This window comes from Semicossyphus pulcher, unplaced genomic scaffold (assembly GCF_022749685.1).
Source record: "Semicossyphus pulcher isolate SPU_LCO1_2020_fin unplaced genomic scaffold, fSemPul1.0.p SCAF_11, whole genome shotgun sequence".
Taxonomy (NCBI): Eukaryota; Metazoa; Chordata; class Actinopteri; order Labriformes; family Labridae; genus Semicossyphus; species Semicossyphus pulcher.
The window spans coordinates 12,733,790-12,756,636 of NW_027211615.1; the positions used below are offsets into that span (position 1 = coordinate 12,733,790).

The 22,847-nt window shown below is 40.6% G+C and overlaps 2 protein-coding genes across 3 annotated transcripts; both read left to right on the forward strand.

Annotated features, from left to right (window-relative positions):
- The first annotated feature begins 1,012 nt into the window (after nucleotides 1-1,012).
- fam110c (family with sequence similarity 110 member C) lies at nucleotides 1,013-3,961 on the forward strand. Its single transcript, XM_069657500.1, has one exon. The coding sequence runs from the start codon at nucleotides 1,068-1,070 to the stop codon at nucleotides 2,091-2,093; it is 1,026 nt and encodes a 341-aa protein (XP_069513601.1). The 5' UTR covers nucleotides 1,013-1,067; the 3' UTR covers nucleotides 2,094-3,961.
- A 2,189-nt stretch (nucleotides 3,962-6,150) lies between these two features.
- fbxo25 (F-box protein 25) lies at nucleotides 6,151-22,837 on the forward strand. 2 transcript variants are annotated; one of them, XM_069687327.1, is made up of 11 exons: nucleotides 6,151-6,222; nucleotides 6,925-7,143; nucleotides 13,675-13,778; nucleotides 15,329-15,378; nucleotides 15,511-15,603; nucleotides 15,691-15,784; nucleotides 16,787-16,971; nucleotides 17,271-17,453; nucleotides 18,359-18,502; nucleotides 19,844-19,870; nucleotides 21,939-22,837. In XM_069687327.1, the coding sequence occupies exons 2-11, from the start codon at nucleotides 7,016-7,018 to the stop codon at nucleotides 22,026-22,028; spliced, it is 1,098 nt and encodes a 365-aa protein (XP_069543428.1). In that variant the 5' UTR covers nucleotides 6,151-6,222; nucleotides 6,925-7,015; the 3' UTR covers nucleotides 22,029-22,837. The 2 variants fall into 2 exon arrangements, with proteins under 2 accessions (XP_069543428.1, XP_069543429.1); XM_069687328.1 differs by lacking the exon at nucleotides 19,844-19,870.
- Nucleotides 22,838-22,847: the final 10 nt, after the last annotated feature.

The following is a 22,847-nucleotide window of genomic DNA, read 5'->3' on the forward strand; positions in this document are numbered from 1 at the left end:
TGGAACACATGGGGATCTGGCGTCCTAGCTGTTTGCTTTTTACACAGATGTTTCGGATTCTGGTTCAGAGATTGTTTCCAAGAACACAAGGCATCATAACACAGGGAGTCGACTATTACTTCCTACTTGCATTCAAACCATCATATTCTGCTGATCATAAGCCCCAGTCTCAACACACATGCTGAAAACGTTTGTGTCCGTGTTGAGCTTGAGCTTGAAGTGAATATCATGAGAAATATTGAACAAATTAGTCTTCCTTCTGTCATCTCATCTTCCTTCTCTCGGTCACAGCTCTTATCGCTTTATAGCCAGGAAACACTTTAAAAACATTGGTTGAGTTTGGCTTCAGGAGCGTTACTGGGGCCACTATTTTTTCTCGGTTTGTTTCGTTTTACTTTGAAACACAATCCACTGTGTCATCCAGTAAGATACGGTGAGCAAGTAGATACAAAACCAAAATCTTAATATAATAACCCATTACACGCCTTTCCTCTATGAGTCTTTAAAATTGCACAACACTTTTTTTTATAGCTTTGAGTCATAGCTACTGTCTACCTGCCTTTTACGGTAGGACACTTCATACACCCTGCGCGTGATTTAAGGATGAATGGATTTTTGCGCAACATTTGCGCTTCAGTAAGTGCCAGGCCTCTTTGTTGAGCCAGTTTCTCTGGAGGAGATAAAAGATATCAAAGAGTAATTTGGAAACCGTTTTCTATGTTGGAGGATAAAGGAAGTTTTTTTTGCCCTGTATTGAGCAACAAGGTTAGAGCCCACGTTTCCACCAGGACAAGAAGGGAAAAAAACTGTGCAGCAGTGTCAGCTTTCACTGTTCTCACTCGCGATAGTATCAGGTGTACTTTGAACAGGCCTGTGTTTGGTTAAAACTAGCCTCACGCAGGAATGGGTGGGGTATTATGATGTGTGTTTTAACAGACAAGGTGAAGTCTCCTGTTGTGGTACGTGCTCAGGCAGAGGACAGGCTTGAATGGAATCTTTCGCCTCTAACACGGGAGAGACCGCACTAAAGGATTACCTTTTCTGTGGAAATATTTGAGTAAACCGCCATGGATACAGGCAGCGATACCACAAAAATCCTGGAGAAAGGTCCCGAGTACCTTCGAAAGCAAATGGAGCTGGAGAGTGAGACAAAAGGACACATGAGTGCTGTGGAGAGGCTCGCTGCGAGCAAGCCCAAATACGTCAAAAGCCAACAGGTGGTCAACTCCACTCAGGAGCCTGTGATCAGTATTGGATCGGCCTCTGTGAGCAGCACCGGGTCTTCAAACCGGAGCTCAAACCGTGGCGGGAATCTCACCACATTGAGTATCTCAACTGCGGCAACATGCGGTTCACTCAACTCTTCCCCCGGACAGGTACGTCGGTCCAGCTCCAAAAAGCGACCAGACTCTCTTCTGCTTTACAGACAGAAATGTGAGTTACTGAGAGGGTCAGCAAAAGGCCGCAAACTACATATGAGACGAAAGCTGCACCAGAGAAATGTTCCGTTACTTGAGGCAGCAGATAAAGAGTGTTACTCTGATGGCAACAAGGAAGAAACCAGCACACCTGAGGGGACAGCAGAGGAATGCAGCTCCCCTTTAGAGGAGAGGAGGAGGAACAGAGCAGCGGAACAACACAGCAAAGAAAATTCTGGGACAAAGGTGACAGCTGCTGGTGTGAACAAATCTGCAGGTCTGCTCGCCGTTCCTGGGGTTGAAAGGAGGCCTGGGAAAGGGGTCAGTCGTTCCCACTCTGACATCAGCTCCAGGTACTCAAAAAACTTTGCAGACTTTGATGTTTTTTTCAAGTACTGCGGGCTGGACGGGGAGGTCATCGAGTCTTTGGGGAGGGAGAACTTCTCAGCGAGGTCAGACGAGATTGCACTAAACCTCCGGAGTGTCAGCGTCTCTACGTCGGACGGCGGATTCTCGAGAAACAGCGGTGACAGCGACGGGCTCCAGGAGGATGAGTTACATGAGAAGATACATCAGGGGACGTCAGTTATAGAGCGCAATGCAAGGATTATCAAATGGCTGTACAGCTGCAAAAATGCCAAAGAGACTGGGAAAAAGTTGAGAGACCTGGATTGAAAAAAATCCCCCTTTTCTTCTAAAGACTGTTGATGATACATTTCATCCATTTATCACACAGACAACTGTAATGTATGTGTGTCTATAAGGTTGTTTCTTTTGCTTTCCGTGCGAACAGTGCTTGTGTGCCAATTTCAGCAGCCACCGCTCAGAAGAAAGGAAGATTAAGCTTGTTGGCTTCTGTCGAAACTTGCATAAAGCGAGCTGGTCTCTGTCATATTGGGCCTCAAGTAAATCCCAGATCACACAAACCGGGAAGAAAAAAAACACAAAAACTTCGACTTTTTTGTTCACATTTTCATCCTGAACATGAACATATACAAGTAGTATTATTGTATGAGGCTGTGCACACTATGCCAGATTTATTGCAATTCAGAACACAATCCTGTGTCAAAGGTCAAATGCTTGTGCATACTTTATGTGCACACTCTGTAAGATTAGTACATGATTCTTCTCTTATTATCTTTAGTGGAATACTTTATACTTTAGCTTTAACTATTCAGTGGCAAGTTCTGATAAGTCGCCCTTCCTACTCTTTATAAATCAAGTTGTTGCTAATATAAAACTTTGGGTTGCCAGATTGTGAAAAACTACTCAAACTTATCTATAAAACTTTTAACTTAAAAAAAACAACTTTTATCCATAAAACTGGATATAAAATAAATGGATTTACTTCTGCAATTAAAAGGGATTTTTCAAAATCTGGCAACCCAAAACTTGTTCTTATTAATGGCTTACAAAATATCTTTAAAATACAGGTTGATTATCTGTTAGCCACTTATAAAGCAATATGTTTTATTAAAGGTATTATTATGGAGTGATATCAGTAACCCTGGATAAATGGCTCGTTTTATGACATAAAATAACATTTGTTCCTCAGCAGGACAAATACAAGCATGAAACTGCCCTTCAATCCTGATTTATTCAGCCTGCTTCCTCTGTTCATAATCCATTGAGTGTAGTCCCCCTTTTCTCTGCAGGTGAAAGGTGTACATTCCAACACACACACAAAATCACAGTTAGTGTCAGTTACTTCAACAGTTACTGAAAACATGTCGGTAACATATGCCTAACATGTTATTCTATTGGCATGTTTCTTATTGACGGTAATAAAACGTACAAAGTAATCACATTTAACTGCAGCCAGACGCAGATCTTGTAGGATGTGGTTTTTATTTCCAACCAAAAGATTCAGTTGTTCCCTCCGTTCTGTGCGAGAGGAATGTACTTAATAATCTGATAGGCTTAAATCCACTGACCCGTTGTTACTCTATCTCCACTTCCCTCCCATTCTGCGTTTTCTCTTCTCCACTTTCTCTCCCTTTTTGTCTCTCAGCCAACTTTCTGTGCGGGGGGAAAAGGAAAGGACAGTCTAATGTTGATCCAATTATTGTTTTTCTCTCACACACAAGAAGACACAAGAATTCGTGTACAGTATATGTTAGTAGATACGCATCACTCAGCTGCAGCCCTGTAGACACACCTTCCACTTCTTCTGAGGCCTGACAATTTCTCTTCAAGGCGAGTCATATCCTGCCCTCAACACGTGCTTTTTGCCAGAACTTGCTCAAAAGTTGCTTTTACATAATCAGTTGGTGATTCAGTTAGACAATAAAGGGCCCTTTTTTAGTATCATCATAATAAGTGATTCAATCTACAGATATGTATCAGAAGTGCATGGTATATGATTACTGACTGAAAATGTACACTTCTTATATTATCTTCTTTTTTAGTTTTAATATGTTCTCAGACAGTTTCAGGTCACTCAACACCTTACACAAACAAGGATCAATCAACCACCTAAAGCTGGGTTTGGTGCTGCCTGTTTAAGATCGTCTTGTACTGAAATATTCTATATTTTGGAAAAACTGCTATACAAATAAAGTTGATTATTTTTCTTACAAATAAATGTTTTTTCAGTGTTTTCATGGGAAAAAAATGTATATGACGCTCACAAGGTCAGAATGTTGGTGTAATCCAGGGTGTGGTTAGATAACTCATTTACCTGATGGACACATGAAAATTAGATTTAAATCAGTATAGATATACCGCAATTATTTGAATGAGTAGTGTTTGTGTGTCAATAATGAGGCCTACAGTAAACGTCAGTGGGAGTGCAGGTGTAGCATACTGCTTGGAGTGATTCTGAATTAACAGTATGGGGCCTAAAGGGGGCAGTATCTAACAACAATACTGTACCTAATTACTGTCACCAGGCCAGTAATACTAAACCTCTGACTGTACGGTAATCACATGTACAAACAATGCCCAGAGGAGTTATCACCAAACATACACCAATCTAGATGGATGCTTGATACGTAATTTAATTCTAAGTTAATTTGATGAAGACAAATAACGAAGAGTGTTTTGCCTACAGAGCCTTATGTCTTATGTCAGTGTAAGCTTTTTAGACCTTATCTCTCAAATGCAACAGACATGCACTCAAACATAACACTGATGCCATATTAGAACAGAAATGTTGTAATCTAAGTCTAACTAAGTTTACAATGATACTACAGACACTAGAAAACAGCCAGAGCAAACAAAACATGAGCTTGAAGTTTTGTCCGGTTCCCAGGCTAATAAGAGCAAAGTGACCTAGATTAAAACCCACAAGGTTTGAACCTGTGGCTTTCATTTGCTACAATATGGTATTATTAATATTTTGCATGCTACTTTTTTACCAAAAAAATGATTCCATCTGAAAAACATTGCCAGTCTTTATTCACGCCTTCATCACCTCAGGGCTGGACTACTGCAACAGCATTCTATATGGCACATCCACCAAAATACTCAACAAACTACAGTACACCCAAAACTCAGACGCCCGTCTGCTCACCCACTCTCACACCAGAGACCACATCACCCCTGTCCTTTAAAACCTCCACTGGCTCCCCATCCAATATAGAATCCAATTCAATTCTCACCCGATCCAAACACCAGATTAGAGGTGACAGAGCCTTTTCCATTGCTGCCCCCTCCCTCGGGAACTCTTTCCCCCAAAACCTCAGAAACTCTCCCTCATTCCCCTCTTTCAAAACCACACTCAAAACCCACATTTTTAAATCTGCTTTTTAATCTGTGATCTCTAATTATGTCATTTGAACTTTTTCTTTTTCTTTCCTTTATATATACACATATATATATTCTTTTTTTCATGTGAAGTGCCTTTGAGTTGCTTATTATTAAAAGTTTCGATCTTTTAAAAAAACAGGAACTTATTATTAAAGTTATTTAAGGCCTATACACCCCTCATATGTTTTCAGATAAATATAATACTGGTCCATTCACAAAGGTTTAGTTCCGAGTTTAGCTCCCATCTTTAGCGGTCAATCGTAGTGTATGTCTTCTGAAACATACGCAATAGATTCAGATCTTAAACTCTACCTTCTCATGTCAAACTCTGACTTAAACTATCAGGCCTTAGCATGTGAGGAGCTTTTTAAAACATAGCATTTACACAGCTTTGAAAGAACCAAGTTCATATGTAGTGCACTCTTTTAGCATTCAGACACCTAGGATACCTGCATTATGACTTCAGACTTGATCTCAAGGACTTGTGACTGTAGTAAACACTTAATGTGAAAGGTTTGAGACTTGACTTAGACTTCCCTAAAAGATACAAAAAGGCTATATGTGTATGCACATAAGAGCCAGAAGTTTCCAAAACAAAATACTACAAACGTTTAAGTCAACAACAGCGTAGCTACTTGTTTTAAAAAACGTATTAATAAAGCACTCTAAACCCTATCTTTTCATCTGCCTTTGTTCCTTAATGACCACATCAGTCTCACAGCTCTGCCCTGTGGTTTTGTCCCCATCCTCCATCACAAAATCAAAACATAAGTACATGTGCGCAGTCCTCTGTCACGTGTACAAAAAAGCCCCAACAAAACAGAGGGGATAAAAAAAGAACACGACTGACAGACGCGGCCAGCAAATCAGCGACGCGACACTGGGTAGCAACAAGATAAATACTGATATTCTGTCCAATCAGAGAGCAGCAGGGGGCGGAGACGAATTCTTGTGTCCGCACTGTGTTTACTTCCGTCAATATTTCCAACACGGCAGAGAGAAGAGACAAGAAACAGAAGCGCACACGGACTGTACGACAAAGGAGTCGCTAAAGGTTTGATTATCCTGTTTATAGAAATGTACATCTCTGTTGCAGTGTAGTTAGGGTTCCTCCTTTTCTTCCTGTCGTGATTATATTAGTAGAATCAACTGACAGCTTGTCTATTCCCCATTTTCGGTTATGCGGTTATGTGTTGAAACGATTTGGGCATCGTTTGCTGTTATTTTTCCCACATGTTCAAGGTTAATGCGTCATAGTTCTTTTCTGGTGAGTTAAAACAGCAATTTGGCGCAGTATGCCATTTTACATACTCGTTGTATACATCTAATGACGCTCTTGTTTATGTGCTATTTGTAGTGAGACATTAACATGTAGTTTTAGGCCACTGACTGAATCTGTGTAAGCAAATTTAGGTCTCATAATAATAATTTGTTTATTCCCTTAGTAACGCTTCATTTTATATATCACTGAAGCCTATTTTTGTAATATATATATATATATATATATATTTTGCATATATTTTAACAAATGGGTTGAATTCTTCTCTTTAAAAAACCCACAATGTCATTCACATATTAAAAAAGTCAGTGACACAGGTTCCCATCAACCTGTAACCTGGTTTCAAGATGGGTGTATTAACATAAGTAGAATGAGTAGAACACTATTTTTTAACTCTTGACATCAACATTTAAAAAAAGACCACATATCTCAATTCAGTGTTCAGTCTCTTACTATGGCCTTTGTTTGCTTCCATAGCACCCAGAGGCCAGAGATAAATCCTGCATCTTGGTCACTAACCAGGTGTTTGTAGTGGCAGCATCCGTCTCTGCCCCCCTCTCCAGCTAATATGCCTTTCTTGGGCAAAGACTGGAGATCACCAGGATGGAGCTGGACAAAGACCGAGCATGGCTGGAAGAGGATCGTCTTCTACGGACACGAGCTGGAAGATAACAACAGAGAGATTGACTTGACCGAGTAAGAAAATAATGTCACCTTTTGTCATCTATATCCAAGTTTAATGGCATGGTTATACAGTTACTGCCTATGTCAATCTTTATATGCTTAATGAATCAGTGATTTATATTGTAAAATTTGATTTAAAAACATAGCATAGTATCCTACAAGTACAAGTAAAGTAATTCTTCTATAGTTTCCTCTGCTTTCCATTACACGTTGCTTGGATTCATGACTACAGGCACATTACACATTGCAGAGCTGGACGACAAATCAATATATATATTATTTTATTATTTTAGTGTTGATTCAGACTAAAAAAATATTTTTCAAAAATATACTTTTGAATTTGTTTTATATGAATAGGGACGATGCAATTTAACATAGTTCCAGTACAGAGCAAGATGTGTTGCACAGAGAGTTTATAGCTTTCGCTAATTTTCAACTCTTGTCCCGAGTCGGGCCTTTACATATACGATGTTACAAAAAATAAATCAGTCAGTATCATAAAAATGATACTTATTTTAATGTACCTTCATAGATTCAAGGATTGAGGAGTCATAACAACATGTATCACAGCTAAACAACAATATTTCCCTCTCAGGGCTACTTTGCATATTTTACTGAAGATTATAAATGTATATATAAAAAACGTAGGGAACTTAAAACTACAGGGTGCGTAGGTATTATTTTTCCAAGCCAATCAGAACTGGAGGTTGCTCTGAATCTCACCACAGAACACCAGTATAGCCAAGAGTAGATTAGATCGTATTAACTCTACATCACTGTTTAAAAGTGGACTGCAGCTGACTGACTGCCAAGGCTGACTTTAAAGGTTGAGTTGGCATGTTTCAACTCACTCAAAATATCTCAAATGTAAGCTTTTATTTACGTGTATTAAAATGAGAAAAGTAGAGAGGGTGAGAAATCACATGGGTGTAAGTGTAAGCTAATGATCATGGATTTTCTGTTATTTGCTCTTATAGGTGAATTTCTTTAAGCTGCATTGTGTATTAATACCTTACTGAAAACCAATCACACTTTAGGATACTAATATATTTGAATAGAAATAATCACAAACTGAACCAGTGGCCGATTTAGTGGGAGAAAAAAGCTTAATCACTCATGGAAAACAAGTGGCTGGGAGTCACAACAGTCTTAAAAATCTCGACCAAATTACCCTGATAAGGCCATAGCTACTCACCGAAAGAAATATCACTCAGCCAACTGCTGTCACGGTCAGAGCAGAGAGTCTTTGATGAGGTTCTTTGCATCCCACAATTGCAGCCTGTTGTTTCAAAATGGGCCGTCATGGTAACAGACAGGGCTGAGTACTGGGCTGGTTTTAGAATTTCAAGAGGGTAATTTTACATGAGGCAGACTTGTCGGTGTATCCTACTAAAACATTTGAACAGTATCACAGAGGAGGAAGTCTTTGATGTTACAGATAACGTGTCTGATTTGAATTTTTTTTACCTCATGCAGATCAGAATGTGAAGTATTGAGGTCAGGTATTGTTTATGAGGGAACTGAGGAGACTGTCTTCTGCAAATTATTACCTCAAAGCAGTGCTCACACGCCCTGGTTGTTTTTGAACGCACATTGGAAACACACCATTCGTCCTGGTTGTCTTAAAAAACGGAGTGCAGTACAGGAACAAAGACTAAAAGTTATCATTTTTATGGAATGCATTAAGAATAGTATTTACGGCAAAAGCCCAATAACTAAAGCCCTTTCATTTGCAGAAAGAGTCGCGAGTGACGGTTGCTATGGCTGATAAACAAAGAAAAGATGAATGACTAGAGACAGTAGTCAAAAACATCAAAGAGAACGCTGTTGCTTCTGATCTGAGTCCACTAACACACCAACAATCACTGAAGATTCCCTTGTATTGGATGATTGACTGTTTAAATCACGTGTGGTGTTACTTTGTAACAGAACGATTTGAATGCAGTTTGCCAAATTTGGTTTTATACACACTTAAAAACAAACAGGATTATACCTGATCTCTTTACTTGGCTGGATTGCTCTATTACCCCACAGACAGGAGAGTGTACTGCTGCACAAGTTTTTTTATGTCAGCAAACAATGGAGCCTTTTGATTAAACTAAAACACAGTGGTCATAATAGCTTTGGGGTATACAGCTTCATAATTGATGTGCCGGATCAGCACAGAAAGTCATTATTGGGCTTCATGTTCAGGAGTTACTTTTGGATTATTTCTATTGGTGCAACATGTAAATCTGTCTGCTTGAAGTTGTGTGATGAATGTTAGCATACCAGTTCCTCTGAACGAGGCACACAAGACTAACTTTTAAGTTCAAACAGGACCTGTTGTGCGTGTTGTGCACCATCCCTCCCACTGAAGTTGTTGAAAGGCTTTAATGACCACTCAGCCAAACCAAAAACCAGTTCTGCTCTGTCAGTGTGTCTGCTCTGTGTAACTCTTGTCTTTGTGGGCAGTCTGGGTTTCCTCCCAGCAGGAGAGCGTTCATGATATCAGCAGGGAACATGTACTGTTTCGACTCATGCTAACTGGCAATGAGTGGTCTCATAAAAGGAAAGGAGGTTCTATTCTGTTTGTTTGCTTTTGTAATATACTTTTTGTTGGGTTGAATTTCTTCTCTTAGCATTAGCAATAGCTCTCAAAATCTTATGTTATCTTCAAACATAGGTGTTTTGCACATTTCCCTTTTTCATAATAACTGTTTATTTAGAAAAACAAATGTATGTGAATAATTGCAATCAAAAATTACCATACACTAGGGCGCTGGTTTAGCTAAGTTGGCGCCCCATGTATAGAGGCTACAGTCCTCGACATACTGATTGAGGTTCGACTCACGGTTTTGCCAATCATTTGGTGCATGTCATCCCCCACTTCCTACTCCTAACATCTTCTGTCTCTCTTCAGCTGTCCTATCTAATAAAGCCAAAAAGCCACAAAAACAGACGGAAAATATCTGTTACAAATAGCATTCTATTACAGTGCTGAAGTTGTCAAATATCATTGAAATCTATGAGGTCTTTCGTGTGAGCGGCAACAACCATGGCCTAATAGTGTCATAACTAATGACTAAACTGTGCGACAACAAACATTAACCCAAATTAGATTTTACTCAGCCTCCCAAGTCAACGTACGTCACTAACATTTCTGACTTCACGGAGTTCAAAGGTCAACACCTGGAACAATTTACCACAGAGTTAGACCTTGGCGAGGATGCTCCTACCCAGTATTTAGTTTTGAAAAAATATTTATGACCAACAAATTCCACAGGCAACTATTGAGCAAGCTATTCTCTGCCTCTTTCCCTGTTAGCTAGTTTGGCTAGAGCTAATCGCTGATGTCAGAATGTTGCTTGGACTGTTTTAACAACACAGAAGTTACATCCAAGCATGGAGGCTCATTTTGCTTGTAAGGACTAGAACTTTAGATGTAAGGTTCAAGAACAAACAAGGCAAATGCATGTTAAGAATGAGCGTTTTAATGTATATAGAATTTATTCTAATCATGCTGCTTTAAAGAAGTAAAAATAGCAACAAGCAACTAGCTCAGCAGGGACAGTCTGATCTGCTCATGAGCCAGACTCTGGTGTCCTGCTGGAGCTCGCGGGGTTAACGTTGGCATCTCAGCACCAGTCGGTGATATCTCCCTCACGTCACACAGTCGCCCTTTCTATTGATCAGCCAACCGACATCACTCGCTGTCCCGCGTCAGCTCGTCAGCAGTCTTTTCACAAAAAGGCAAAGGACGCGGCATCGGACAATAACGTATGACATCATCTGTTCGGATTGGCTGCACTCCAAACACAGGCTCACTCAGAAAGGCCAGTGACTTCATGCGATGGAGGTACACTTGGCAGAAAGAAAGAGAGCATTATGATGCCACTGGCATGGTACGCAGTGTTACAGAAGCTGTTTGGATCCTTTTGTGTCTTTAAATGTCGGAAGGTATCCTCGGTTAGTCGACTTACACTTAAAAAAGAATGTCTTGTTCATGCTGACTTCCCTCATACCTCTTTAGCGCATGTATTTCAGGATATAGTTTAAATATCCACAAATCCCTTTGAGCGCTCCTGCTGCTGTTTGATGTTTTCTATTGGCTCCGTGGAGGCCGCAGCTACGCATGCAACCGGTGTAAAGGAGCCAGGCTATTGCATTCCGTACTTGTAATTCGCTGTGACAGATCACTGTGCTCACATGTGTGTTTGTGCGCACGCCTGTACAATTGGATAAATGGATAGAGACGAGGGATTACTGCAGAGCTCGCTCGCTGTGAATCTGTTGACTTCGCAGTCAGACGAGCCGAGCCGTGCCTTCTCTTATGCTGGAGGAAAAAGTAAATTCGTTTCAAGAATCAGGTGGACTGTGAATGATCATTCTGGTGAGGTAAACTTGTCCTCCGGCTTTGGAAAGATCTTGAACCAAATATATCCCTTGTGTACTTCATTAAATAAATAGCATGTTACATGCATAGATTTATAACAGATTGTTGAATGAGACTTTTCCTTGGCTGAACAAAAAACATCTGTGAAGACGGAGGTTGATAAAGGGTTGTTTTGTCTGAACAGGTTTTTTCACAAATGTCTACAAAGTGCAGTAAATCATACTTACATATTCTCAGGGTGTTTTTCCCATTACAATCAGCCGACACAAATATTTAGCCCCGTGGTGATTGTAGTTTTGCCAGGCGGGTGCTCAACTTCAGCCAAAAGATTATGAACACACTGAGAGTCAATTACCAGTGAAGTCCAGCCCTTTGATCTGTCAGCTAAAGGTCAGTAGAGAAGTCTCGTCTAGTTTCAGAGCAATAGATGAGCACAGTTCACAGCTTTAGCTTTATTTGAGTCTATGTAGGGCTGCACGGTGGTGCAGTGGTTAGCGCTGTTGCCTCACAGCTAGAAGGTTCGAACCCCGGTTCGGAGATAGGGTGTCTTTCTGTGTGGAGCTTGCACGTTCTCCCCCGTGCATGTGTGGGTTCCCTCCTCCCACAGTCCAAGGAAATGCTCGTTAGGTTCATTAGGGACTGTTGCTGTGTTTCGAAATACCATACTATACGAGCAGTACTGATTTGGCCAAAATGTAGTATGTAGTATGCAAACAAAAGCAATGATGTCGTACTGATTCGGAAAAAATCTCCGGTGTGCATTGGACCAGTCTACCTCTCCTACTGTATCCCACAATGCAAAGCGCTGGAACGTCACAGCAGCAGTTGAAATGACGCACAGCAGCAGCAATCCAGCAGAAGGGGGTGCTATCGCTAAAGAAGCGGCGGTTATTGTTTACCAGGGTGTAACCCCGCCTCTCACCCAATGACAGCTGGGATAGGCTCCAGCCCCCCGTGACCCTGCACAGGATAAGCGGTACAGATAATTGAAGGATGGATGATGGGGTTTTTTTGCATTAGAGGAAAAGATTACAAGTTCTTGGTGCTGGTTTAGCTCAGCGGTTAAATCGTGCAACTCATGGAAAGAGGCTACGGTACTGGATGCGACAGCCCTTGGTTCAACTCCCACCCTCTGGCTGCGTGTCATCCTCGCTCTCTCTTCCCCTGTTTCCAGCACTACCAACTGTTTTCTCACTTAATAAGACATAAAAGGTCAAAAATATCATCTTTAAAAAAAAAAAAAGATAAGTTCTCACAATAGTAGAACTCTTCAAAGACACCTGACGCACCTATTTATATTTAATTAAAATAACAAGAAACACGCCCTGACCCTCATAAACACACAAACGTAGATAATGAGAATCCAGTATATTAACACGTGCCAGCATAATAAAGGTTTTCAGCTGGGTTTCTGTTGTAGCCAGTTTAAGCCTCTCATGTCAACGTTTGTCAAGTTAAGGCCAAAAAGTTCGGATCTATCTTATCAGTCATAACTAGGCGATTTATCAAGAAAGCAGGCCCATAAAGGCTGCCAGGAATAACAGAGATCAGATACAGATCTGGTAATGTTTTGCATGTTTTCTGAGAAAGCAGCGCCTGAGTCACATCAGTTATTTTGTCCCAAAGATTCTGATTTACTGTGTCTGCCATCTGATGTGTTTTCTTCATTATAAAAGACAACAGACATTATAAGTTCACACCTCGATATTCTGACCGCTGTTACATCCATCTTTACCCTGCTTATTATCCCGATTCCTCAAAAAATGCAACAAGAATCTATCAGCTTTACTTACTTTTAAAAATGTTCTTGTCATGAGTGACCTGTGCAGATAAGGATGGAGTCGCACATTTGCTGGCCCTCTAAAGCCCCAAAATACCGCAGCACCTACATTGCCTCGGCCCCTTCAGGCCCTGCAACAGAGTAATATAACAGGACATCAAAAAGTAGTCCCAGACTTGCTCCAGGATTACACAGCAGAGCAGATCTTTTGCAGCAGTTTGTAATGAAATAGAATGTCACTCACACATACTCTCATAACAAAGAGTCGGTCTAGACCTGCTCTTTTTGTAAAGTGTCTCAAGATAACTCTGGTTATGATTTGGCGCTGTACAAATAAAATTTGATTTGATTTGAATTTGACATGCAATGTTATTCTGTCTCTAAACAGGCTCTGCAGCGACAACAAAGAGAATCTGTTTGTCGGGGATGTGTGCGAGCTCGCCACCACAAAGAGGAAAAAGGACTTCTACAATAATAACACCAAATCTCAGTGTGAGTGTAACCAACACTTGATCCCTCTTTTGGCTTCTGTTTTGGTATGAAAATTAAAGGTCATTTGCACACAAGGAAGCAGAGCAAACACGCTCGTCGTAGTCTTTTCAGCTCTTTAAGCCTTTAAAATTGAAAAAAAACCCTGCTTCAAGTTCTGCATTTATAATAATAATAATAATAATAATAGTAATAATAACTTTATTTGGATAGCACCTTTTAAAAACAAAGTTTACAAAGTGCTTTCCATAAAACAAATACAACAACAATAAAAGAATTGAAAGAATGTGAGGTATACATGTACAACTAAAAACACATCAGTCGGAGATAAAAACATGTGTTGGCTAAAATAATACATAAGATCAGGATGAAGGCAACTAAAAGATGGTTTAAATAAAAGCCTGTTTATAAAAGTGTGTTATAAGAAGAGATTTAAAAGATGAAACTGATTGTGCTAGCTTAATTTCCTGTGGCGGGCTGTTCCACAGAACAGGCGCCCTCACAGAGAAATCACCTTTTGTCCTGAGCCTAGACTGTGGGACAAATACAGGGGGCCTTGCCAGAGGATCTTGAGCTGCGAGTTGGCTCATAAAAAGTTAAAACGTCAGAAATATAGCCAAGGGCCGGACCTTTCTGTGCCTTAAAAGCAATCATTAAATCTTTGAATGATTTCTAAAACTTACTGGTAACCAGTGCAGGTGTGTTTAAACAGGAGTGATATGGTCTGTGCGCTTTGCGCCAGATAAAATTCTTGATGCAGCTGAAGACGTTTGGCTGAGGCAGGTGTCAAGAGAGTTGCAGTAGTATAAACGAGATGAATAACCTTCTCCAAACCGGTGTGAGAAAAAACTGTTGAATTTTTTAAATGTTTTTGAGCTGATAAAAACAAGACTGAACTCTCCTCACCTGCTCAGCAAAGGTCAGCTGATGGAAATTACACCTAGGTTTCTGGCTGCTGGCACTGCATGACATGACAAATCACCTAGGTCCTTTAACACGAGAACCGCCAGGGTCACAGTATACCTAACACCGCCAACGGGTAACATTTACCTGCTATTAGAATGTATTGATTTTCAAGGTATAAGGTTCATTTATTTATCATTTTACAGCACAAAGTTATATAATGAAATGCGAGATGTGGTGTCTTTATGCAGCTTACAAAATGACAACATGACAATGAAATATGGAACAATAAACTTAACCTGCAAAGCACAAAGAACAAGGTGCTTTGCAGAACAGCCGGAGACCTCCCCACCATCAGACCCACCTTCACTCGAGGCATTGATTCTGTCTTACATTCATGCATCTCTTCCTCTTATCCATGTTGAATTGGAGTTTATGACTTGATGAGCAACTTGATGACGCACAGAAGTAGAAAAAAAAGGCGTTGCCATAGCAACATACAATGTATCAATCTAGATGCGCGGAAATGACAGCGTTCTATATATGGGCAACTCCTAAACTCCTCCTTTGGGACTCCTAAATTACAGTTTGTACACTAACAATATAACACCTCCAAACCCCAACTGATGAAGTGTTTTGTCCTTGTCCAGTTGTTTTCAGGGATAAATGGATCTACGTGCAGAAAGGAAGCACAAAAGAGGTGAGTGCTGCAGCCTTTACTTGATTTTCACGTTCAGTGTTCTTGATTAAAACAGCATTTTTATTTGAATTAAATCTGTTTTTAATAAAAATCTATGTGTGCATGTGTGTGTCTGTTTATGTTAACGCCTAGCGGCATGGATACTGCACGCTCGGTGAAGCCCTCAACCGTCTAGACTTTTCCAGTGCCATTCAGGACTTGAGAAGATTCAACTATGTTGCAAAAGTGAGCAATAACGCCTCGATTGAGAATCCCTTTGAAGCTGCTCTATGACTTGTCCTCTAACTGTCTTACTCTGTGTTCCTCCCACAGCTTTTCCAGCTAATAGCCAGATCCCAGCTGACCTCTTTGAGTGGAGCTGCACAGAAAAACTATTTCAACATACTGGAGAAGATTGTACGAAAGGGTAAGGAGAGCTGAGATGGAGATTATTGAACAGACAGACATCTTTAAGCATTGCACTTTTGACTGGATACTAATTTAGGCTCATGTTGTGTAAAGCCGCTTTCCCACTGGTCAAAAAACCTGCTAACTCCGGGCTTTTTTGCTTAGTGGGAAAGGTTACAATCTGCAGACCCGGGTCAAATGACTCTGCAGTAGACCCGGGTAATTATCGCCTCGGCTACGATCGGCAGTGATGGGAACACAAAACCCGTTTTGACACGCATTGAAGTTCCAGCCGCTGTCGCGTAAATACAGAAGAACAACATACAGCGGCAAATTTGTTCTTTGTTTCGTGCAAGATGCAGCAACACTGGCAAGACAGCGAGGTGGGAGAGCTTCTTCTGAGCCGAGGGGAAGAAGAAATAAGGCGACAGGTTTCTGGCGTGACGCAGCAGAAAAGAGACTGGAAGGAGTTTACTCCATTGGCAATGGGAAAAGAGACAATCGGCATTTATTAGCGGGTCTCCCCGGGTCTGAAAACCTGCGTCAGCACGCTCATTTTGGTGGGAAAAGGGTGCATGTCTACATTTTAAACAGAAAGAACTTTTCATTGCAAAATGGGGAAGTTCTGAGCAACCATAAGATGTTGTTTTTCCAGCTACCACTTAGCCATGGCAATGTTCCTGCACTGAATGTCCAACCACAAAACCAGTAGGACCAGCGTGCTCTGTCATTATGGGGTTGTGTTGCCTGGTGGAGCAAAGTACAGACCTCGTCTGCAACATTTATGAGGCAGTATTTATGACAAACTGTGTTTATGAATTATCATCATTTGTGTTTTTTGTCCTCTGTGGGTGTCAGAAAAAGATATGGGTATTTTCAGCAATTACTCGACCAGCTTTAAACAGTTAGCTGTCTTTGCACTTTAATTGTTCTTGTTTAAATGTGTTTTTAGTTAAGAAAGGGAACACGCTGCTATTGTTTTCTTCTTCATCTTAATCACTGTTTGTTATGACACGTCTAGTTCTAGAGGACCACTACAACCCGCGCCTCGTCAAGGAGCTGCTGCAGGACCTGAGCTCCACCCTGCACAGTCTGACCATCCACGTCGGCAGGTGTGTCCTCGTGGGCAACGTCAACATCTGGCTGTGCCGACTGGAGACAATTCTCAAGTGGCAGCAGCAGCTCAACAACCTGCAGATCCCCAAGGTAGAAGAGGCTGCGGTGTTTGCGTGTGTATTTGGCATTGATCTGCATGTGTTTCGTGTGTGAGCATGTTTTAGACATTATAAACCTCCAGGCCCAGAAGGAAGGTTGGCTACAGATCTGAAATCTGTTAGCATGTGTGAATTTATTGCTCCCACTGGTGCGCTCAATTTAAGAGAGGAGAGAAGAATTGTTGACAATTTATCTTTTGGAACTGATCATTTAACTTAGTATGAATCATCACAGCACATCTGAACCACTTTATCCTCAGCTATTCTTTGGCTCCTTTTTTGTCTTCCCAGCAAATCTGCGATGGCATGTCATTCAACGACCTGCCGCTACACATGCAGAACAAAATCCTCTGCAAGCTATCTGATGCCTATGACATCATTAACCTGGGACAGGCCACGCCCACCCTGCACTGCCTCAGTGAGAACAGGATACTGTGGAAGAAACTCTGCCACTTCCACTTCTCAGACAAACAGGTGAGAGGGCGATGTGTTTGATTTTATGAGACATTGATCAGGAGAATTAACAGGCAAAATCAGTTTTGATAATGATTTTTGAAGGGTCATTATTTATTAATATATTTACTTAGGATCCCTGTAAGTTATTAAAGGGCCAGTTTGCCGATTTTCAACCTCAGTCCTATCATGCTATTATGGGGAGCTAATGTCATTATGGTAGGAAAAAAATCCAATTTGGCTCTGTGCCTTCGGAGGACGCTATCCGCTTCTCCAATTGGCCACGATCCACCGGTATATTCTCGTCATGTTTCAGATTCTGTACCGCTCTGAGTCATTGCCTGCAGCGATCAATGTCCTTGACTGGAAAACAGTAGTATTTCACTCCAGTGTCTCTCGCTGGGCCGTTCCTTTCAGAGGGAGGGGCGCAATGCATGCTGGGTGTTGTAGGAATGTAGAATGGGCGAAACCACGAGCTATTTGAACTTTCTCCACAGCTATGGCGCCAATTTCAAATATAATTGCTTCTATCGCTTACAGAGAACACCAGCTTCGACTGACAGTGGCTTTTTACAGGGGCGGACTGCTCCTTTAACAATGATTCTTCCTGGGGTCCATATATTCTTAAAACTTGCAACAGTAGTTTGTGTCAGTCAAACAGATGGCTGCTCCACGGGTACTTCACCCATTGGCCACTAGAGGGCAGAATTGCCACATTTTCTCACAGCTCACGGTGATCTCTCTCACCTTCTCTCATTTCCTCTCACTCCCACACACACTCTTTCTCACACATGGAAAAACACACACACGTAGGATTGGTGTTAATGAGTAATTGCCCTTAATCATATCTAATTACACTTTGTGCCACTTATAATTACATTCTCGTCCCCGGAGTTTGAAATCCTGTTTTAACTGTGTGTTTCCAGTTCTGTCGGAATCTGGTCCTGACAAAGAGCGGTGTGGTGGACTGGAAGCTGATGTACTTCACCCTGCAGAAACATTATCCGATGAAGGAGCAGTACGGCGACACCTTGCACTTCTGCAAACACTGTAGCATCCTCTTTTGGCAGGTAAAAAAAACACACCTGCAGCCACATTCAAACCATGCAGGAAACACCATATAGGTACTGTTCATCAGACCACATGTGGAAGTAAATGACAGGCTGTAAATAACATTTGAGGGGCCCAGTAGGCTCAGTCTAACAGGGAGTGTATTTTTGAGACGCGTGTGTCAGGACACAACCGCTCCAGTGTTATTTAGTGCTTCAATCTCCACCAGCCGCGTATGCTGCGCTGGAGGCGGGCGTAATACGCAAGTAATTTTCTGCTGCTCCGTTTGTTTGCATCAGGTCTATTTTACATACGTGCCCATAACCAAGGAATCCATGTTAAACCATGTGATCTCTTCATTTTGGCCAACTTCGATCTCAGTTTCCTTTTGAAGTTATTGATCGGCTAGATGAGCAGCCAAGATTAATTTGAAAGAGCAATGATTATGTACTTTTCCTCAACATCTGGGTAAACCAATCCTATTAGTCATTCGTTCTCATTTGATTCTACATCCTACAGAAAAACTGAATTAATGCACAACTGAAGAATAAGTCTACAAGTCGGTTGCAAAGTGTCGGTGTAGATTCTCAGTAACTGATGGCCTTTAAGTGATGTGTGTTTCAAGTGAGTGTGTGAACTGTTAATTAAACCTGCACTGTATAATAAGATGTTTCTCACAGACCTGTACAAAGATTAGACATGAGAATCAAGTATCGAGTTTGTACCAGAACACGTTGTATTTCCTCGGCCAAAGAGACAAAACATCCGTTATCTTTTGGTACACTCACGTGAAGTCTCAGTGACACTTTCACACATCCTCTGTTACACTGTTTCTCTAGCTTGCAGTGAGAAAGGTTTTTTTAATAGTACTAAAAATCTCACTTTTGTCCTTTTTAAATATTTGACTTTCTGAAAAAGAATATTAAAAGTTTCTTTTCATATTTCTCCTGACCTCAGGCCAGTGTGAACATTGCCCCATTTTCAGAACAATGATCTGATTATTCAAGAAATCCAACACACACAAACACACACTATCACCGGTAGTAATTCATTGGTTGGACTTAAGTGCTCATACATGCAAAGGTCAGAGGTCAAATATTGGACTTAACCACGTGAAAGTCACATTTCACAGAGTTTGAGTTAAAGACTTCCTGTAAACAAACTAACTGTATTTAGTTGTAAAATCCTGCTGGTGTCTTTTCTCTGCCTCCTTGTGATAATTTACCACACACAGACTTGTTATCCTCCCAAACTGGATCCTATTTCTTTTGTAACCTTTGCCCTTTCTGCATCCCTCCTCTCGCTTGTCTCCTTTCCTTCCTGCCTCTCCTCCTGGTCCCCCTCCTCCCTGATTCCTTAAGGATCGCCACCTGGCTTTGTTATTCAAGGTACTTTCTGTCCCATCACTCGTTTGTGTGTGTTCAGTCGGCAGTTTGTCTCATGTTTCACAGATTATCTGATTTATACGTTTTTTCCATGTGTGTCGAACGTTGTCTACTGATCTGTGTGTGTTTAGTAAACAGAGACACTCTTTCTGCTGACTTTTTAATGGCCTTTAACCTCACTCTTAGAAAAACATTTTTTTCTAGGTTCATAAATTCATCTGAATGTTAAATTCATGTTTCTTGAAGTCATTTAGTGTTTTTCTGTTTCAGTGTTTCTCTGTTTATACATATGTCCAGGACCTTGTTGCACCAGCTATTTCTAGCCAGCGGTTAGCAATAAACTACTTCCTTTTCCGCATGCTGCATTGTTTACAGAAAAAGAAACAGTTTGCAGAAACCTTACCTTTGCCGAAATTTCAACATCATGATGCAGATTTGTACAAAGTAAAAATGAAAACTACTAGGAGAAGAAAACTACTTTTAAAATGCTCGTTTGTTGAACGCTTGGTTGGATCGAGCATTTCTGATGCATTCGAGGAAGTCGGGAAATCTGAACGCTGAACGGCTTTCATGACACAGCGTCAAGAGAATTTATGATAAATTTTAGATCTAGAACAGATTGTTAGCTGTTAGCATGCAGATGTCTGTTTATAGAGATTAATAAGAAGCTAAATCATTGTCAGATGACGCTGATGGGAGCCGGTATGGCATTATGGCGGATTCAATCCGCCTGCTTTTGCTCTCCACACGGACTGTTTTTCCCGCATACGCTGCAGCCTGCTGATACGTGACTGGTGTACTACAAACGCAAACTAGAACACTTGCCGTCCAGGAAATTCACGTCCCTGCCCTGTAAATAGAGATTAGGAAGCCAATTAACTTAATTACAACTGATTTCAAATTTCTTTTAGGCAGTAATATTCATTAATTTTAAATTGAGAGGGTAGTGTCATATTCTGCAACCTGACCAACCTTATTTGGTAATTAAGTCAAACATTATTAATAAGTTATCATAATCTGAGGTATTCTGTGGTGGTTTGGAAAACCAATTTAATGACAGTAAATCATGTTTCATTCACATTTCTAGTTAAAGCTGCTGTGAGGAACTTTCTGCTTGTGTTGATTTTGGCGCCCCTCTGTGGACAAAACTGTACCTCTTATCTCTGCTGATTTTGTCCTGTACGCTTAAGTGGTGGTTTTTAACCAAAAATCTCCTCCTGCTTTCTTTAACAGTCATATGTCTCACTCACTTTAAACTTTTACCCTGGGAAATGTAAACAAAGGCAGCGTGCAGTTAATCTCTACGTCTGACACCTACCCCCCGCCAGCGGTTTTAGGGATTTAAAAATAAGTATATAGAAATAATCAATCTTGTCGCTGATGGTCTGGTTTGCTTTTGTAGCTCATATAGAGTAATCAGAATGAATTTGAGCCTGTTTCATAACCAGCGAAAAACTCCTCACAGGAGCTTTAAAATACAGAAGTTAAAATCTGCAACAATGGGTCACCAGGTAGCTCAGTTGAGTTAATATAATTTTAATGTATTTTCTTTCTAAAAGTCACATCAGCAAACTTGACTAAACAACAGTTACACTAGGGACTGAATGTGTGTAATTTTGAAGGAGCCATCGTCACATCTTTTATATTAACAATGGATATATTTACCCTATATGATTTATTTAAAGATGTATCTTTCCAGAAAGCCAGAAAAAACAGAATAGAAGTTGTTACAGCAAACAAACAATTTAAACATACAAAAAAAAAGGAACACACTACAACAGAGTCAATCCAATGTCTACTACAGTAGCAGCAGCAAAGATGACACAGTATCCGGTTTAAACATAATTTATTCCCTAAAAAAAAGAATCTGGATCAAAGCAAGATTTTGTGTTTTGAATCCATTTTTATTCAGCAGTAAATCTCCTCATAAATGTCACCAAGTTTGAACGAACAGCTGATGCAACTGGCTCCAGTGTCCTCTGTCAAGTTGTTGTTTGGACCTCTTTGCTTCCTGCTTTTCTGGTTTACTCTTCTTCACTTTTATAACGATGTCATGTTGACTTTCCTCCAGGACTGTGGCCATCCATGCACAGCCAACGACCCAGACAGCTGCCTCATGCCCATCTCTCCGCAGCACTTTATCGACCTGTTCAAGTTCTGAACCTTCCTTGTGCTCTCCAGGCGAAGCGTCCGTTTACCTTCACTCCCCACTCTGAGAGTGTGTACGAGACCTTGATGTCGTTTTTACCCAAATACAAAGGGCTTCAACTGAAAGAGACTTTTTTATGTCTTCATTTCCTTACGCACAAATGTATCGAAGATTTAACGTACAGTATGTGTTTTGTTGTTTCTAAAAATGAAGGACCTTTTTGTTTTCCTCCTTCATACAAACGCTCGTCTTTCTGACGGTAAAAAAGGTTAACCCTGAGAGGGGAAAGAAATGTAAATGTTTATGAATATGTGAAAGGATTTATATGTAAATGCGTCTTAGAATGTTTATGGTAGAAAAGTGATGATATGTAATGTTTAAGAGGTTTTTTCTCACAAAGGTTAACAATTCCAGTGTGGCTGAACAAACCGACCAATGTGTTCATGGTTTATTTAACAGGGTTCAAACTATTCTGCTATATGTTTCGTTTCGGTGGTATTTTCCTGCAATAACTGAACGCATGTCCTGTTTCAGTCGCTGTTTACTTTATGTCGTCCTTTGTGAACTCTTGTTGTGCTACGTGTACATTGGAAGCGTCGACATGAAGAAAATAATGTAAAACTCCTTTAGCCGTTCAAGTTTTTACAATCAACTTTTGTCTGTCGAGTGACAGAACGAGGAAGAATGGGGAAGTGTAAAATGGGGGGAAAAAAGTTTTGTATCCTTCCTGCAACTTTTGTAATATTCCCTTGCTGTCCCAAAACTCTTGATGGTACTAAGAAAACTTTTATGGGACACGAACTAGTTATAAAAAATTAAATATTTCCCAAA

Coding starts and splice junctions, on each gene's coding strand:
- fam110c (XM_069657500.1), top strand. CDS start 1,068: ATGGATACAGGCAGCGATACCACAAAAATCCTGGAGAAAGGTCCCGAG.
- fbxo25 (XM_069687327.1), top strand. CDS start 7,016: ATGCCTTTCTTGGGCAAAGACTGGAGATCACCAGGATGGAGCTGGACA. Junction 7,144..13,674: donor AGAGAGATTGACTTGACCGA/GTAAGAAAATAA, acceptor GTCTCTAAACAG/GCTCTGCAGCGACAACAAAG. Junction 17,454..18,358: donor TCCACTTCTCAGACAAACAG/GTGAGAGGGCGA, acceptor GTGTGTTTCCAG/TTCTGTCGGAATCTGGTCCT.